Raw genomic sequence first — 15939 nt, forward strand, 5'->3', positions numbered from 1 at the left:
GCAATTGGGATGCTTACTTAGCTATAGTCTTCCTGCTTCCCATCCTCAGAGAAAGGGCTTGGAGTTTTCTGCTTGTGGGTGTTGAACTTGCTGGCTGTTTGCTTTCATTCTGTATCTCCTATTTTTCTCTCTCTTTTCAGGTTTTGCCCTTTTTCATGGGTTTTCTGTCCCAAAAGCAGATGAGTTATGGCCATAGACCACCTGCCTCCATCGCCTCTTCGTGCTTTCATTTCATCAGTTGCTTTCCTTGTCTTGGCCAATTGCTATTTCATGCACAGAATAGGTTATGGACATTATCATTACTCTTATTTTTAATTATGCAGCTTTGTCCAGCTTACCCTGTAAATAAAAGTCAGGGGATATTTTGCCTTTGTCTTTTTAAATCTTTCTGAAGTGACACCAAAGAGCTCAGTGCTGTTATTTCTTAATTCTGCATCTTTTGAGGACTGCTGCCGCCCATGCTGTGGGGCTGTGATCTATCTGTGTGTTCCTACTCCTGGAAATTGTGCTTTGTATAGAGTATAATCATAGTTCTGAGAAATTTTTAGGGAAAGGTCTAGTCCTAACACACTGGGAACAGTGAGAAGCTGCCCTTCGACTTTCCTGGCTTTGGATCAGGCCCTTATTATTATTCTCTCTTAGAAGAGAAGAAAAAGAAAATTCTATTTAAGAAGTCTGCAGCTTTTTTCCTTTTTTTTTTTTTTTTTTTTTTAACAAAAAAAAAGTGTTTTTTTCAACAATTATTATTCAGGAAAAGGATCAGCTGCAGACAGTTATTTGAAAACCAAGTGATATTTTCATTCTGTGAATGAAACACACTTTATGTGCAGAATGGACCAGGTTTTACAACTCTTCCCTTTTGAAATTAAGGCAGAATAAAAACTTCCTATAATTCTTATAATTCTCCCAGGAGCACAGTTCTTTACAGTGCTATGTAATTCCAAATAGATGCTTACACATAATTGTTTTTTCTTGAGTTTAAGTCACATAACACTGATCAGAGCTTTGAATGTTTAAATACGGATTTTTCACATCCTCACAGGTGCACCAAATCATTGGCAAGACTGGGTATTGCTCTTAGGCTGGGTTACCCTGGACTGCCATGTGTTTGTCGGCCAATATCTCAGTGGGAGCCAGGGAGGACAGGTTCAGATTATTTCTGACTCTGAAGTCTGCTGTAGAAATCAGTTTTTTCCACTGGCAGCCCTCGCTGCAGGCTGGGGGGCTGGCAGGACCATAACCTTAACTGTTACCCTTCTAATGAAACTGAACTGTTAGGAGGGAAGTTTAATTCCAAATATAATGTGCAATACAGAAAATGCTGGATATGACAGGTGAATGGCACCTAGGCTCAGTTAATTGTAGATGCTGCTACATCTCAGTTGGATTTCCCCCCCCCCCCCTTATTTGCAGCTTGTGAGGATTTTTTTGCAAAGTCTATATGAATAACTAAATCAACCATCATCTAGTTAAATCCTCTCTGTACCTTGTTCCCCCTCTTATCTGGTGTCCTGCACAGTGGTTGGCGTTAGTGCAGATGCCACCAGTTTAATAACAACAATAAAAAGTTGCTTCCCTCTTCTGTTTTCCTTTGACAGATGCAAGTCTTTCTGTTGCTGCCGAGTGGCACGAGCCTCACGCTCTGTGTATGGACATCTGCTCCATAAAAACACAGAACATTATTGCCATGGCAAATTGTGCCACTTGGATTAAAAAACGTGTTACCTGGACAGTGCTTGTTTTTACAGAGTCTGTTCTCTGTGTGGTTTTTATCCTGAGCTGATGAATAATGTCGGTATTTTTTCACTGAAACCTCAAATTGGGTTTTAAGTAAATTGGCAAAGTGACACCAGTGATGAAATCCTGACGGGTACTTTAGCTATTGTTACTGGTTTCCTTGGAGCTCCTATCCCAGTTACGATGCTTTGGAGTTCTGGTCCTTTGAATATATTCATAGTCACAGGATCACATTTTCTCTCTTCCACTGTGTCGTTAGTTGGCCTGTAAATAGTGCTTCAATGCTTCTTCTGTTTGCTCTTTTACCAAATTAAATTTTTAACAGACTTGTTAAACAACAATTATTCTTTAAAAATAAAACAACAGAGATCAAGCAAACTACGAAGATTTTTTTGTTGTTGTTGCCTGCTTTCAGACAACTTTCTGGTTCTGTCTATAAATTTCTGGTATGAATGAGCAATTTTTATATAGGTAATTAAGTATATGCCTGTGTATAAAATAGATAATTACCATTGATTGTTTTAAATTATTTTATGAAAATATAATTTAAGGTTGCGGAGTTGCATAGGGGCATGCTAATTTATTTTAAAATTAATTATCACAGGTACAAGTGACCCGTATGTGAAGTTTAAACTGAATGGGAAAACCCTCTACAAAAGTAAGGTAGTCTACAAGAACCTCAACCCAGTTTGGGATGAAACTGTTGTGCTGCCCATACAGACCCTCGATCAAAAACTCTGGATCAAGGTAAGTTTTGGCCTCAGATTTTTGAAAGACGGGCCAATATTTTTTTAAGCAATTATTTTCAACTTTAGAAACATATTGATTTTTATTCGCTGCAGCAGCACGGCGTAAAACACAATCCAGTTTAAGAGCTTCAGCAATTTCAAATTAAAATGCACATATGTCTTTCCCAGATTTTACTTGCATGTTTTGCTTTCCGTCTGCAAAAACCCAAGTTTGAAATAAAACTCCTTGACTGGATCTGTTTAAAGCCGTGGAGCTGAATTCTGCTCGCTCTCTCTCTCTCTCCCCCCCGTGCTTGTGCAAACTCAGGGAAACCAAGAGCAGTTTCAGAAGCACGTTTTAGGAGTGTAATTTGGCTGGGCTGCCCAGAATTATTACCTGGGATGCAGCTGTGACAAGTAGCAAAGCCTTTTCTGGTTATGAGTAACGTTACAGTTACCAGAACCGCAAGCTACCAGTTGTGAGCACTAATTGCTAAAACATCTGTAAGCAGAAGTACCTGATTTTTGTGCAGCGTTTCATTATGCTGTCGTGTGGAGTGTAAAGGAGCAGGCACAATCCATAGCAGCACACATGTCTCTGTTTACATAATATTAAGAAGATACTTTCAAAATGCTGGTTAAATATTTAGCTAAAAATACAAATTAAAGCAGGGAGATGGAAAGTGATCCCTGAATTATATCGAAGCTTTGATCTTTCAAATACAAAATTGAACTGAAAGGGCTTAAAATATCTGTTCTTTCATCGCCTGGGATAAAACTGGCTTATGATGTGAAAATTGGAAATATTTGTCTTATTTTGCCACCAGGTGTACGATCGTGATTTAACCTCTTCAGACTTCATGGGTTCGGCATCTGTAGCGCTCACTGAACTTGAACTCAATAGGTAACAGATTATTTCATTAAAGGTTATTAATGCAGCTTCATTGAGAAACAGAGGGAAGTAATGAAATGCTTTTTGTTCTGGCTTGGAATTTGTCTATTTGTGAAAACTCCTTTTTGATAGAAGAGAGGGGAGCACAGTTTAAGAGAAATCACTTGAGATAAATCTTCTGCACACGTCTTTATCCGGCGTTATGCACTGGATTCAAATCCAGCCTGGACGCAGCCCAGTTCTGGGACTAAGAGTTTCTGTGTGCAGCATTGTTTAAGGAGAGCTGCACCAGGATGATTTATGGAGGAAGAGGGGGGAGAAGGTTGGGAGCTGTTCTCAGCCCCACAGGGCTCGGGGTACCTTTCTCTGGGGCTGGGGAGCGTTTTGCCCAGCTGCTGCCAGCGCCCCTTTTCCAGCCTCCCCCCGCCTCCATCCGTGCCTGCAGCAGCTGCATCTGGCCCTGATTTAGTGCCGAGGCAAGCCCTGTGCCTTTTGTCTGCTGCTGCTGCTTGGGCTCAATGTGGAGCTGGAAGCCAGGAATTCAAGTTTTAGTTGTTTCTTTTATAGTCCCTTGCTGTGTGATGACTTTTTTGGGGAAAATGAGTTCTCCCTGTGCAGGGGGAATTGTAGCTTCCCTGGCCGTTGTATCTGAATTTCTAGAAATGTTAATTTATCCATGAGATAGTGCCACCAGGTAAATACCAGCATTCCTGTTTTCAGCAGGGGAACAGAGTCATGGAGAGGGATTAAAAGCAGGCAGAATAAATATCTCTGGAGTCAAATACAAGCCATTAATATTAGAAAATTCACTTGGATGAGTTTCCCTGTCACTCTTCCCTGTGAAGTGGAGGTAGTAGTAACTTAATTCAGTGTGCACCTGCATATGGAGAGTTATGACTAGTGAGCAGTGCTGTAGGAACACTGCTGCATTATTAAAAGAGGGGTGTATTTTGTCAGAACCAAGAAGGAAATCTCCAGATTTCCCATTTTAACATTTAAACTCAATATTGGGAATTTCAGACAAGAAGCTGAAATTTGCACAGCTCAGCCTGACCTTTAATAATCAACTCGAGTTAACTGGAGTCGATAAATGCACAACTTTTTTTTCCTTTTTCTTTTTTTTTTTTTTTTTTTTTTTGCTTGTAGAACTACTGAACAGGTTTTAAAACTGGAAGATCCCAACAGTTTAGAAGATGACATGGGAGTGATTGTATTAAACTTGAGTCTAGCAGTAAAGCAAGGAGACTTCAAGAGAAATGTAAGTGGCTTAGGAAATCAAATTTATAGCTGGAATTTGTAGGGGGGAGAAAAGAAGAGCTGGCATAATCTGATTTACTGAGAAATGCCACCTTTATTTTCATCCTCTGAGATGCAATATTGAAATCGAGATAGAGCATAACTTTTAGAAAAAAAGCCCCATAGTTAGCTGGGTTAAAATTGTGTAGACATTTGTAGTTGGATGCTTTTGTCTTGGGCGTGTGTCCAGCACTGCAATGGGCAGGTTGAAGAAAAGCTATTATATTTCCTTTTTTTGTTGTGGCTTTTAACAACAATGAAAAAACCTATCCATGTGAAACCTAAAAACTGAGTGAGCTTGGATGTTAAGACTTAAATTACCCCAGTCCTGTGGAGGAACACGCAGGCTGAGAGGAGGACCTTGCTTGTAAAACCCCGATCTTCCCACTGACAGTTTCTTCACTGAATTAATTGAACTTGGCTCCTGATGCAGAAATGTGGTGATTAGTGATGTTAGAAACCCAGAGAAGCTGTTCAGAGACTGGCAACACCATAACTGAAGCTAATAGTTTTTTTAAATTCCAGGTCCTGCACGTGGCTTTTTTAAAGATTTCTCCTAGTGTTTTTTTTTAAAGATTTCTCCTAGTGTTTTATACAGAGTGTGCAGCACACAAATATTGGTGAAGTAATCCTGCTCCTGGCCAGCAAGGGGTGGAGAATACCTAAGATCAGGCAGTTACTTGGACTGTTAAGAAACAGACCTGATTTTAAATATTTGTAATACATATTAAGAGAAAATATTTCTACATGTTTTCTGCAGAGTTGAATATGAAAGTTGCTGTTTATAGCACATTGTTGAATTATAGGTATGGAATTCCAGCCTGAATGGGATTATTTATAGAAACATAAATGTTTCAAGGGGTTGGAGAGCAAAATGAGAAGCAGCTAGTGTGGGATATCTGCTGTTCGTAATTTATTTTTCAAATAGATGCCTTTTTGAGAACTGTAAAATCTTAGTTAATAATAAGGTGATGATAGGCTTTTTTTGACCTCACTATATGATTATTTAAAAGCTTAATGGCAATATTTAAAATAATGTTGTATTTATAGATCTATATTATAAGATGGTTTTTATTTGGATTGTGAACTCCCCTCTAACTTGTACAAGAGAGCATTGTTGGCATGTGTCTCTGGATTGCAGCAAAGATGTAAAGTTACTTTAGCAAAAAAGTTAATTTAGTCAGAAGAACCTCAGGAATTCTGGGATTTTTAGGAAGGCCTGACTAAAGTGGGCCTAGCTGGTGAAACAAAGCTTATTGGTTTAAGTAGCAGCTTGTGGTACTCTTGGGTGCTTAGTTAACATTCAGAGTGCAGATGATAGAAGATCTGGTGCACACTGTAATCTTTTTAAAGACAATGTTTTAAGCCCTCATATTTCACATGCAGATTGCTCAGCCATTTCCAATGGAGTCAGAATAGTGAAATAGCTCTGTCCACATTAGCACTTAACAGCAAGATGATTTTTTTTTTTCCCTTTTTAAATTAGCTTACTGTAGAACCAGATGGCACCAAAAGTATAAGCCATGTTTCTTACTATTGGCTCTGGGTCCCTCCACTTTTTATTCTCAATTACTTTTTTTTATTGCCTCTTTTTTTGGTGCAATGCAGGTATTTTGAGTTTGTTGATTGTTAAGTTCCATGAGGCAGGGAAGGTAGATGGAGATGCAGTTGTATATCTAGCCCCCTACTTTGTAATAGGCTTTTCTAACTCATTTGACAAGCTGCTGTTTGAATTATTTTACTAAACACTTTCTCCATTTTACTCCTTATCTGTTTCCTTTCCCTGGATTCTCTTTGGTGCAATAATGGGGACTCATGAACAGAGATGGTCAAGTCGAAAGAAACGAACTTCATCCAAGGTAATCCATACTGTTTTGTTTCACTTAAAGAAAATAAAGGTCCCCACCCAAAATATGTGCCCTCCTCTGAAACAGGCTAAACAAAGGAGAACCCCAAAGTGTAGAGGCAACCTGTCATAATGTGATGGCTGTGATAACCTTTGCTTTTTTGATTTTCCTTTCCATTGTGATGGGAAATTGCTGCTGTTTTCTAACTGTAGGTGCTATGGTGGTGTCTAGTGGCAAGAGAAACAAAGACCCCGTTCACAAAGAGCTGTAGAAAGAGAGAAAAACTTTCTGTACTAAGGAAATGGGTGTAAAATCAACCAAAGTGAAAGGAGCTGTGGAGGGTTTGAGTTGTTTCAGAACACCCAGAAGGTGGTTGGTGCTGGAGTTGAACGAGGGTCTCCTGGATCCCAGTCTGTCTTTGGGGCTGCCTCTCACCATGGGTGGAATCCTGTGAGGCAGTGTTTAAGTGAGTCTGGTTGCCGCCGTGGGTTTTGAAATTCCTTTTGTTCTTGGGATAGAGGCTGAGCAGGGAGTTTCATTACCTCTGTTGTAACAGGATTTCCAAGATTTGTGTGTTGCCACTTGTCCATGTAACTTGCTTCCCTCGGTCTCCTGTAGGATCCCTGCAGGCTTCCATTACTTCTATATTCCTGTATCATTTTTGCGTTAGATTTTAACTTGTTCAGGAAGCAGACTGTGGCTTTTTATGTGTTCTGTAAAGCTTTAATTTGCTATTGAGTAAATAACAATGATACAGACACTGCAAGCCCCAGTACCCAGCTTGAGAGCTGTACAGACTCACTCTCTGAAAAGCAGAATTTGGCTCTTAAGATGAGTGTGTTCTCATGATATTTTCCCTCTGTAACTATCGGTTTGTGCCTAAATAAATTGAATCATTAACCTCCTCTTGTTTTATTCATTACAACTGTGGTGTGCCGTGTAGAGGAGCCAACCATCTCAGGTATTGTGCCAGCAAGGATGTTTTTGTCGATAGAAGAAGTGCATAGTACAGCCTTAGGAGCCCTGATTGCAGGGATATTGCAGTGCAGAGAGCTGCCAGGAATCCCTGAATGCCACATGATAGAAAGTGATGGAATAACTGAAGAGCTCATCACTTTAGTTTTTAACTGAAACTCTGGAAATTACTGTGCCCTCACTCAGTGTTGCTTGATCCTCCTCTTTCTCACACAGCTGTCCCTGGATGCTGGTTGGCTTTGGGACCTGGGAAAGGGAGTCAGGTTTCTAAACTCAGGTTCTTTTTCTTCAGAATAGCCAAAATTCTGTGTTGGTTGCTGTCACTGGAAGTTCTAGTGTGTATTTTTTTCATTTGTTTAGGGTTTTTTTTTTGTTTGGTTTTTTCTTCTTGTTTTTACACAGTATCTCATTGCATTTAGTATAATTTTTTACATACGTGTTTTTGGACCTTTAGCTGTCAGCCTTTCAGCTCTCGAGACTCTGCCTTGTGCCTTAACACCTTTCAAAATAAAATTAAGAAATGCTGAAGCGTGGTGCTGATTTAGGAGACATAAAAGTGTTGTTTAAAAGGAAAAAAGCTTCAACCCTGTGCTCTGTTCTGTTCCAGTCACTAGAGGGTAGGAGAGCTTCAGCTCTTCCTAGGGAAGACACAGTTCATGCTCCAGTGTGATCTCTAAAGAAAACCTCTGTGACCATCCAAAGGCAGTAAAAAATATTTCCCAGCATGCGCTGGAAAAAATCTGACAAAGCAGTATTTCCTGGTTTATTGATTCTGCTACTGCACTAAAACACTAGTACTGTACATCAATAACCATCTTTAGTTAGGAAACTCTGGTCTCTGGAAGCAGTACTAGCAGTTTGTGGCAGAACATAAAGGCTGGGAAGAAAAATTGTGTGCATGGGGAATATAGGTGTCTAGGGAAGGCACAAGAGGTTATGGAAGAATAGCCAGAGAGTATGATGGGGTAGAAAACAATGTTGCTGGACGAGATAAAGATACAGGAATAAGAAGAGCAGGGGAAATGGAGAGAGCTCTGTAATGGATACACAAGCTTGTCTCTTTTTTGGCTCCTGAGCTGACTCTGGTTGGGTGTTGCAGGAGGAAAACACAGTATACTTTCCATTTGAGCAGCTGAACTGAGACATCTAAATTTCCTCTCTCCAGGTTTAGGCAAATAAAAGTTTTCTGTTTGAAATAGTTTTCCTGGGATTTTTTTTTATGTGCTGAACTGCAGCTGACCCCTATTGTAATATTTAGCTTTTCCTCTTCTATAAATACAGGGAAAATGACTTATTTTAAGGATGGACAAAATGAATATAACTTTCACAGCTGTTTTTTAATCTGTATTGCCTACATGAAAGAAATCTGATTATCCTCTAATTTGACCATTTTATGTTGTCTTAATGCAGATTTGGCACATCAGTGTCCTAAATGAGTCTTTTCACATTAATCACAGGATTCTTGCTGACTTCCCAAATTTACCCCAAATGTTGATGGCATTGATACCTGTTGCAGCTCCATGTCAGACTGGCAAAGGGGCTCATGTGGGCTGTTGTGGATACTGTACTCTCTTCATGTGTGTTCTCTGAGCTCCCTTGCTTTTTGAGGAAAGAGCTGCATTTCAGACAACAGCAACAACTGTGTCAGCACAAGATGTCCAGTCCAGCTCCAGTAGCCTCATGGTCATTACAGGGAGTACGCAGGAAGGATTCCAGCAACTCAGTATGGTCTTTTAAATCATTTTGGAGCAAGAGCTGTTGAACTGCATGATTTAGGTATCTCTTGATTATTATGCAGTATATATTTTTCACTGCTGCTGGAAGGGAATCATTGCATATTTGGGTGGATTCCCAGGACATGGGCAGCACATGGTCCCTCATTTTTCATGGGAGCTGAGAACAGCATTGTCCTCCGTGGGAGCTGTTTTTCAAGAGTGTGGCTTTCTTCTTTTCCTCGTGGAGGGTGGCATTGCAAAGGGAAGAGGATGCTGTTAGGCAGTATTAATATACTCACTCATATCTGTGTATTGACAAGCTCTCCCCTCTGTTCTGCTTTCCTTTCTGGGGCACAGAGGGAGTTGGTAGCTCTCTTTTCTGGAGCCCAACATGCTGATGCTCAGTACCCTTGTTTGTCCCGGGTGGTTTGAGTCTCACCCTGAGTGCCCTGCATGCTATTTCCAGCATTTGTACAGCTGAATAACCTTTAAGTGTTGAACATCTAGGAGGCAGATAAGCAGGTCTGCTTGGGGTGGATTGACCTGCAGCAGCTCAGTCCTGAAACAAAAGTGACGGAATTGCCACCTTGATAGCCTACGCTGATTGAATAAATTGGCTGAAAGGCTGACCGGACCCAAGTGCTCTTCAAGCATCTCATCGCAGGGGAAAATCCCTCACTCTCCTTTTTTTTTTTTTCCTTTCCCCCTGTGAGGGCTGTTAGGTTTCATTTTTGTCTGCCTCATTGTGTTTGGCTCTCTCCCCCAGTCCCCCGTGGGCAGAGGGGCAGCGGAGCTCTCCAAGCGCTTCGCGGAGCGCGGGGACTCTCTCGCCACAGGGTCACGCGTCGTGGCGCCAATCTTGTGTTGGTTCACTTGCCTTTCCTGCTGCCCTCTCATCTTTCCCAAGGGGAAACTGCCTCTGCAAAAATGGTTTCTCTGCCTAATGAGAAGAGGTCCGAAGAGTCCTCCTATTTGTGTGTTGTTGTTTTCTCAAATGGCAAATTACGTGGCCCAGTTTTGACGTTGACCTCTTCACAGGGATTGCAGCAGGCTCTCTGTTGTCCTGTCTCATCCTTTTACATGAAAGATGGGAGAGATGGGCTCACTTCACACTTGGCCACCTCGCCGTGTCATTTAAATGTACAATTTTTCTGCATCTCTTTATTGCTTCAAAAACAAGTTTGAACTTGGGGCATGTATGTGTGTGTCAGGAAAAGAGACAGATTTGAAAGCAGCCCTGATGCACCAGAGGGGATTTGCTGGGTGCCTATAGAGGGAGATTATACACAAATGGAGTTATCAGGGAGACTGGAGCTCCTAAAGGATTTGTGAAGCTGGGTCAATGAGCTGGTTCTTTCCCCTCCAAAGCTCTGTCATTCTTGTTCAGCTCCTGTATTTGGCTCTGTAAGGCCGAACACAGCCCACCTGCTCATTCTTTTTTAAACCAGAATCAGAAAGTGATAAAAAATTGAAAGTTGATGTGAAAAACTTTTATATTCATTTTGAAACCAGGAACAAGATTTTGAGAATGGTGATGTGAGCACTGATTTTTAATTTTTCTGTTCAGAGCTGTGGGATGGTTTTTGGGCAAATGTCCTTTCTAAGCAGTTGGGAGAAGAACCATCTTCTGATCCTTGTGTGGCAGGGTCCTGCTCTATAACCAGGCCATACTTTGGCTTCAGAGATTACTCATTACTTACCTGATGTTGCACAGTGCCTAAATCTGCAGTAGACATGAGTTCTTAGACTTACAAAACATCTAGTTTAAGGAATAAGGCTCTCTGGATATGTGTGCTTATTGTCTGGGTTTTTTTTTTTCTGGCTGGCTTGTTTGAAGGATGTCTTTAGTTCCAGTTTTAATCTATTTTACAGCAGTGAATTGCTCATAAAGGTGACCTTTATGGTGTTACTACTTATTTGCACACAGAGCCCAGCCAAAATCAGAGCTCTGTCTAGAGACAACCCTCAAATTCTGGTCTCAAGACTACCTTGATTTCAGAAATGATGAGGGGAAGAAATAAGCAAGCTTGTCCAATGCCTTGTGCTTGGGACATGTGCCAGCTTCTATCATAAATCATGTGTTTCTTAATTTCCAGCCCTGTAATTCCTGATCCCAGCTTCAGCCAACATTTTTGTACCTCGGCAAGGCACCTTTACTTGGGTCTGGGATGTAGCCAGAGTGTGAGCAGAGAGCTTACAGGAAAATATAGCAGGAGAGGCCTGAAGGACCTGGCATCCAGTGTGGGAGCCCAGCTGGAAAGGGCTCAGGTTCAGCAGGGGAGGAGCTGCAGTACCCAAGTGTGGAGGCATCAGTAGCCAGAGAGGTATTAGCAAAGGGAAGAGCTGAATGGATAAAACACTTCAAAATTGTCACTGATGAAGCAGTTATGTCCTTATTTTCTGGCCAGTATGGACCGGGGCTTTGGCTTTCCTGGTTTCATTGTGAAGGCAGGTTAGGGTAATGGTGGCTGGAGCCAGGGAGAGTGTTTGGGGTGGTTTTTTTCGTGCTTGTTTTGCCCAAGTAACTTTGTTGGACTAATGTCTGTGCTACTCTGTGCTCTGCTCTGCAATAGTTTTGCCAACTCAGAGGGAGGCTGTGAAGTTTAATCAATTAGCTCTGTGTAAATCAGTCTGAAATGAGTAGGTGTGGGGTATCAGAGAGGAGGTAAGACTTCTAAAATAAATAATGTGGTATCATTTTCTTGTCACCTGGGAGGCATTTTCCATAGTGCAGACTTCCCTAGGCAGCACTAAAGTTGACTCATTGAAGGCCTGGGTCTGTGGGTCTACCACACATCTGATTTTCCCCAGACGTGCTTCCTTCCCGAAACTGTGAGTGGAATCTGAGACACTGCCTGTTTCCCCGGGATTTCCATCAGGGTGGTCAGAGGAACAGCCTGCCAAATACCTGGGGAGGCTGGAGAGGTGGCCACAGAGCAAGTACAGAGGGGCTCTTTGGTGCTACGAGGCACAGGAAATGTGCCAGACCTGCTGAGCAGACTCCGTGGGGGTGACCTGGGCATGTCCAGGAAACCCAGAACATTCCTCATGTGATGTGTCTTGCAGGGGTGTAAGGCGAGCAGTGCTCTGCTTGGAGAGAGGCTTGTGCCAGTGGCAGGGCTGGACTGGGGGAACTGGGAAGCTGGGGCAGTCATGGAGGCTGCGTGGAGCTGCTGCAGGTCAGCACTGTGCCCTGAACCAGTTGCAAACATCTTGGCTCCACTCTGCAGTGGGATGCTCTCAAGTGATGCTGGATCTCATGCAGGTCCTGTTAGCTGGAGACCAGCACACCCCTCTTCTGAGAGGAGCACAGTGCTTCTGCAGCAGCACAGCCAGAGAAGGGGGTGCACAAGGCTCCTTGCTTGGGGCCACCTGTTTTGGGAGGTCAAGGTTGGTGCATTGCAATGTGTTCCAGTAATACTGAGTGCAGGTGCTGATTTTTCCTGTGTGGGACTCTGTGGGATCCAGGCTGGTTTGGGTACCTCCCAACAGTCCTTTGAACTGTCAAGTCAGCAGCTACAAGGGTGGGGTTATGTGTGCTGTAGAGCTGGGGTAGGAAGGTCCCCAATGCTAAGTGACTCCCTAAAATACTGGCCAGGATGAAAAAAAGAAAATAATCCAAGTTTGATTTGAAAACTGAGTGATAACAACTGTCTTTTGTGTTCAGCCTGGAAGCTTTGAAGAGAGCTGGATGCTTTGTTTTTAAAAGAAATTGTAACGTGGATAATAAACTTCATCTGTTTTTTGTGGTTTTTTTTTTTTTTTTTTTGTGAACTAACATCAAATACCTCTTCCTCCTCCAAGGAAGGAGCAGGAGGGGGAGGGAAAATCCTTATTCCTAAAGCAGCGAGTACATCACATCAAACATGACTGTGTTAAATACTAAAATGTTCAAAGTACAAGCGAGATAGATAAAGGCTTTGATGGGAAGTGGATATTTCCCAGGGACATTACAAGCAATAATCCAGATGTTATGGTGTAATGCAATGAGTGTCCATGGATAGATGGGGAGCTCAAGCCAAGCAGCGCCTGCTGTAGGCCTTAGCCCTCCACTCCCATGCTGTTACGCCATATGGAAGCAATCTCCAGGCCCCCTTAATAGCCAGCTTTGGATTCCATTTTCACAGGGCTCATAGAGCTAAGTGGAGCTGTTTTATGGACAAGTTAGATAGAAGCCTTTCCAAGATAAACATCCAATTCGAAATTAGGACATACCAAGCTGCAAAATTATTTTAGGGCATATTTCATGGAAGCACTGCCATTTTTCTAAGGCGATTGCCAGACTGTAGAATGCCCTTTGATCCCTTGTGGACATTACTCCCTTTTTTATAAAAAGGGTTTTGAAATAGTTGCAGTGTTTAGGGAGGAATATATCTGCTGGGACTTTGAAGTATGTCCATGGGAACAGTCATGCTTTAGCTTTTTGGCCCAAAAGACGAACTTTAAAAAAGAAAAGAGAGAAAAGAAATTACATTGCAGCTGGATTTATGAATCAAAATCTCATTTTCTTTTTAAAGGTAGGAATTTTTACCCATTGCGCCAGGAAAGCCAAACGGGGTGTTTAAATAGAAGTATATTGATATGCTTGTGGGATTCAGAATTCGGTATTTTAACCAGTAAAAAGCAAGTAAAAAATTTGTGAGTTCACCACCTATGATTTAAGAATTTTGTTGCCGGGTAATTGATCCATAAAAAGTAATCTTCAGACATCAGGTGCTTTTGCAATCGTTTTATTTAGCAACAACATTTCTTACTTGCTTTTAAAGCTAACACGTCCTGTTTTAAAGTGACTTGTGAAATCTTCTCCTCCGTCTTGCTCCCACCTGTACATGACATGATTGAAGCTCCAAAGTGTGGCGAGTTAAAAGTTGCTTCAGGAGAATAAAATATGGCAGGATTTTTACTGCAGGAAGAAAAGTATAGCCTTGAGTTTTAATGTTTCCAGCTCACTCCCCCCAAATAAAGGCCTATTTAATCATCCTCTGTCCAATAAAATATTGCCAGTTAGCAAACTGTTAGCGCAGCCGTGCTGTGCAAGATGAAGCTGCGAAGGTAACAAATGTGGCTACCAGGTAACCATAACTCCAGATAAAGAGCCTGGTGGTGTCAGTGTTTTTTCAGCAGGCATCAGTATTTTTGATTCGTGGGCTCAGTTTCTGGAAGCAGGAACAGCAAAGGCAGCGGGCAAAGAGCTAACGCAGGCGGCGGGTGGCTGAGTGATGGAGGAGGTGGAAGATGCTGCTCAGCCTTTCACCTGGCCATGGGCTTTATGGTCCTGGGCTGCCTCCCCAGAAAGGACAGACCCGCGTTTTATGGATGTAGCTGGAGACATTTTAAGAGTTTACTTTAGTTTCTCCCCTGTTCCATTCCCCATCGCTCTCCCGTGCCTTTCCCTGAGCCAAGGTAACAGATTGCTCTCAGTGCTTGAGGTCTGCTCTTGCCAGGGCTCAGCCAGGGTAGCTGAAGGCGACTTCTCTGGTGGTTTAAGCAAACCCTGCTGATTTTGCTGTGACATTGAGCACCAGCCCTTCACAGGGCCAGCTGTAGTACAGTCAGACAGAAAATCCATAGCATCCTACTGCCCTCCATTGCATGCTCACCCTTGGGGAAGCGTGGTGTCTCTTGTTCCTGGTGTGCTTTCATATCACAGTTAATGTGAGCATGAAAATGTCTTTGGGTCTTGAAACATTTCATGTTGCTGCCTTGCTTTTCAGACGAGTTTCACGCGGAACATGCGGCTCTCCGAGTCTCTGCGCAAGAACCAGCTGTGGAACGGGCTGGTCACCATCACCCTCTTGGAGGGGAAGAACATGCCCAGGGGGGGATTGGCAGAGATTTTTATTCTCCTCAAACTGGGGGATCAAAGATACAAGAGCAAGGTAAGTATTAAGGATTTCCTTGAGATGTCTGAAGTCAATAAGGTGCTTGATGTTTCTTTTACCGGTGTTGCTGCCTCAGATGGAACTATTCTTGATATTCTTTTAGGTAAGTGAGATCAACACCAGGAGACCAGTCCAGAAGCATTAACATTTTGCTCTGTTTTCATGCCAGTAGAGAAAGAGCAAGTTAGGAATATATTGTGTGTTATCTGTGTTTTGTGTGTTTAACATACTCATCATGTTGATGGATGTTTGACATTAATATGAAATGAAATAAAGCTACATGCATCACACATCTGTTTTGTTCTCTGCCAGTACAGAAGTTGGGTTTCCAGTGTTAGGTCTGCTGGAGAAGTAGACCTGAAATGGTTTCCAATGCAGGGGAATTATTATTCTTTTAAAGTTCCTTTCTTGAAAAATATGTTACATATTGCAGAACCTGCCCCCTAAACAGACAAAATGTTCCGTGGTTTTGATATTAATTTTTATTTTTCTAGGCTGTGTTTATCTTTATACAGTTCAGTTTCATAAGAATCTAAGAAATGAATGGGGTTCCCAAAGATACACATTTCATCTGCAAAGTCTAGTAAGAAGAGAGGCTATAATTAAAATAATACTCTGTTGAGAGAGTAAGAGCTCTGCATGTCGTGAACTGGAAGTGCAGAGGAGGAGAAAACAAACCTCCTCCTGTACAAAATGTACAGAGCAAGTTCACAGAACATAACATTTGGATGTAGGCTCATCTGAAACCTGCACTCTGTCCCTCACATCAGACCTCAAACCAAGGTCATGATATGTTTTTTATTTAGGAAAGTAGTTTTGAAAAATAACAAATGGTTTAGTTACTTTAGAATAAATAGATGTTATTCC

The 15939-nt window shown here is 42.0% G+C and overlaps 1 protein-coding gene across 1 annotated transcript in view; it reads left to right on the top strand.

The window, feature by feature from the left end:
• Positions 1-15939, top strand: part of MCTP2 (multiple C2 and transmembrane domain containing 2) — a gene marked incomplete at its 3' end in the record, with an annotated part of 100689 nt that overhangs the window by 16450 nt on the left and 68300 nt on the right. The window contains exons 5-9 of the mRNA XM_082290357.1: positions 2342-2484; positions 3293-3369; positions 4504-4615; positions 6477-6512; positions 14905-15069. Of these exons, the coding sequence (XP_082146483.1) occupies positions 2342-2484; positions 3293-3369; positions 4504-4615; positions 6477-6512; positions 14905-15069 (533 nt within the window). The remainder of the gene's footprint in view (positions 1-2341; positions 2485-3292; positions 3370-4503; positions 4616-6476; positions 6513-14904; positions 15070-15939) is intronic.

Source organism: Coloeus monedula (genome assembly GCF_965178545.1).
Source record: "Coloeus monedula genome assembly, chromosome: 14".
Lineage (NCBI taxonomy): Eukaryota > Metazoa > Chordata > Aves > Passeriformes > Corvidae > Coloeus > Coloeus monedula.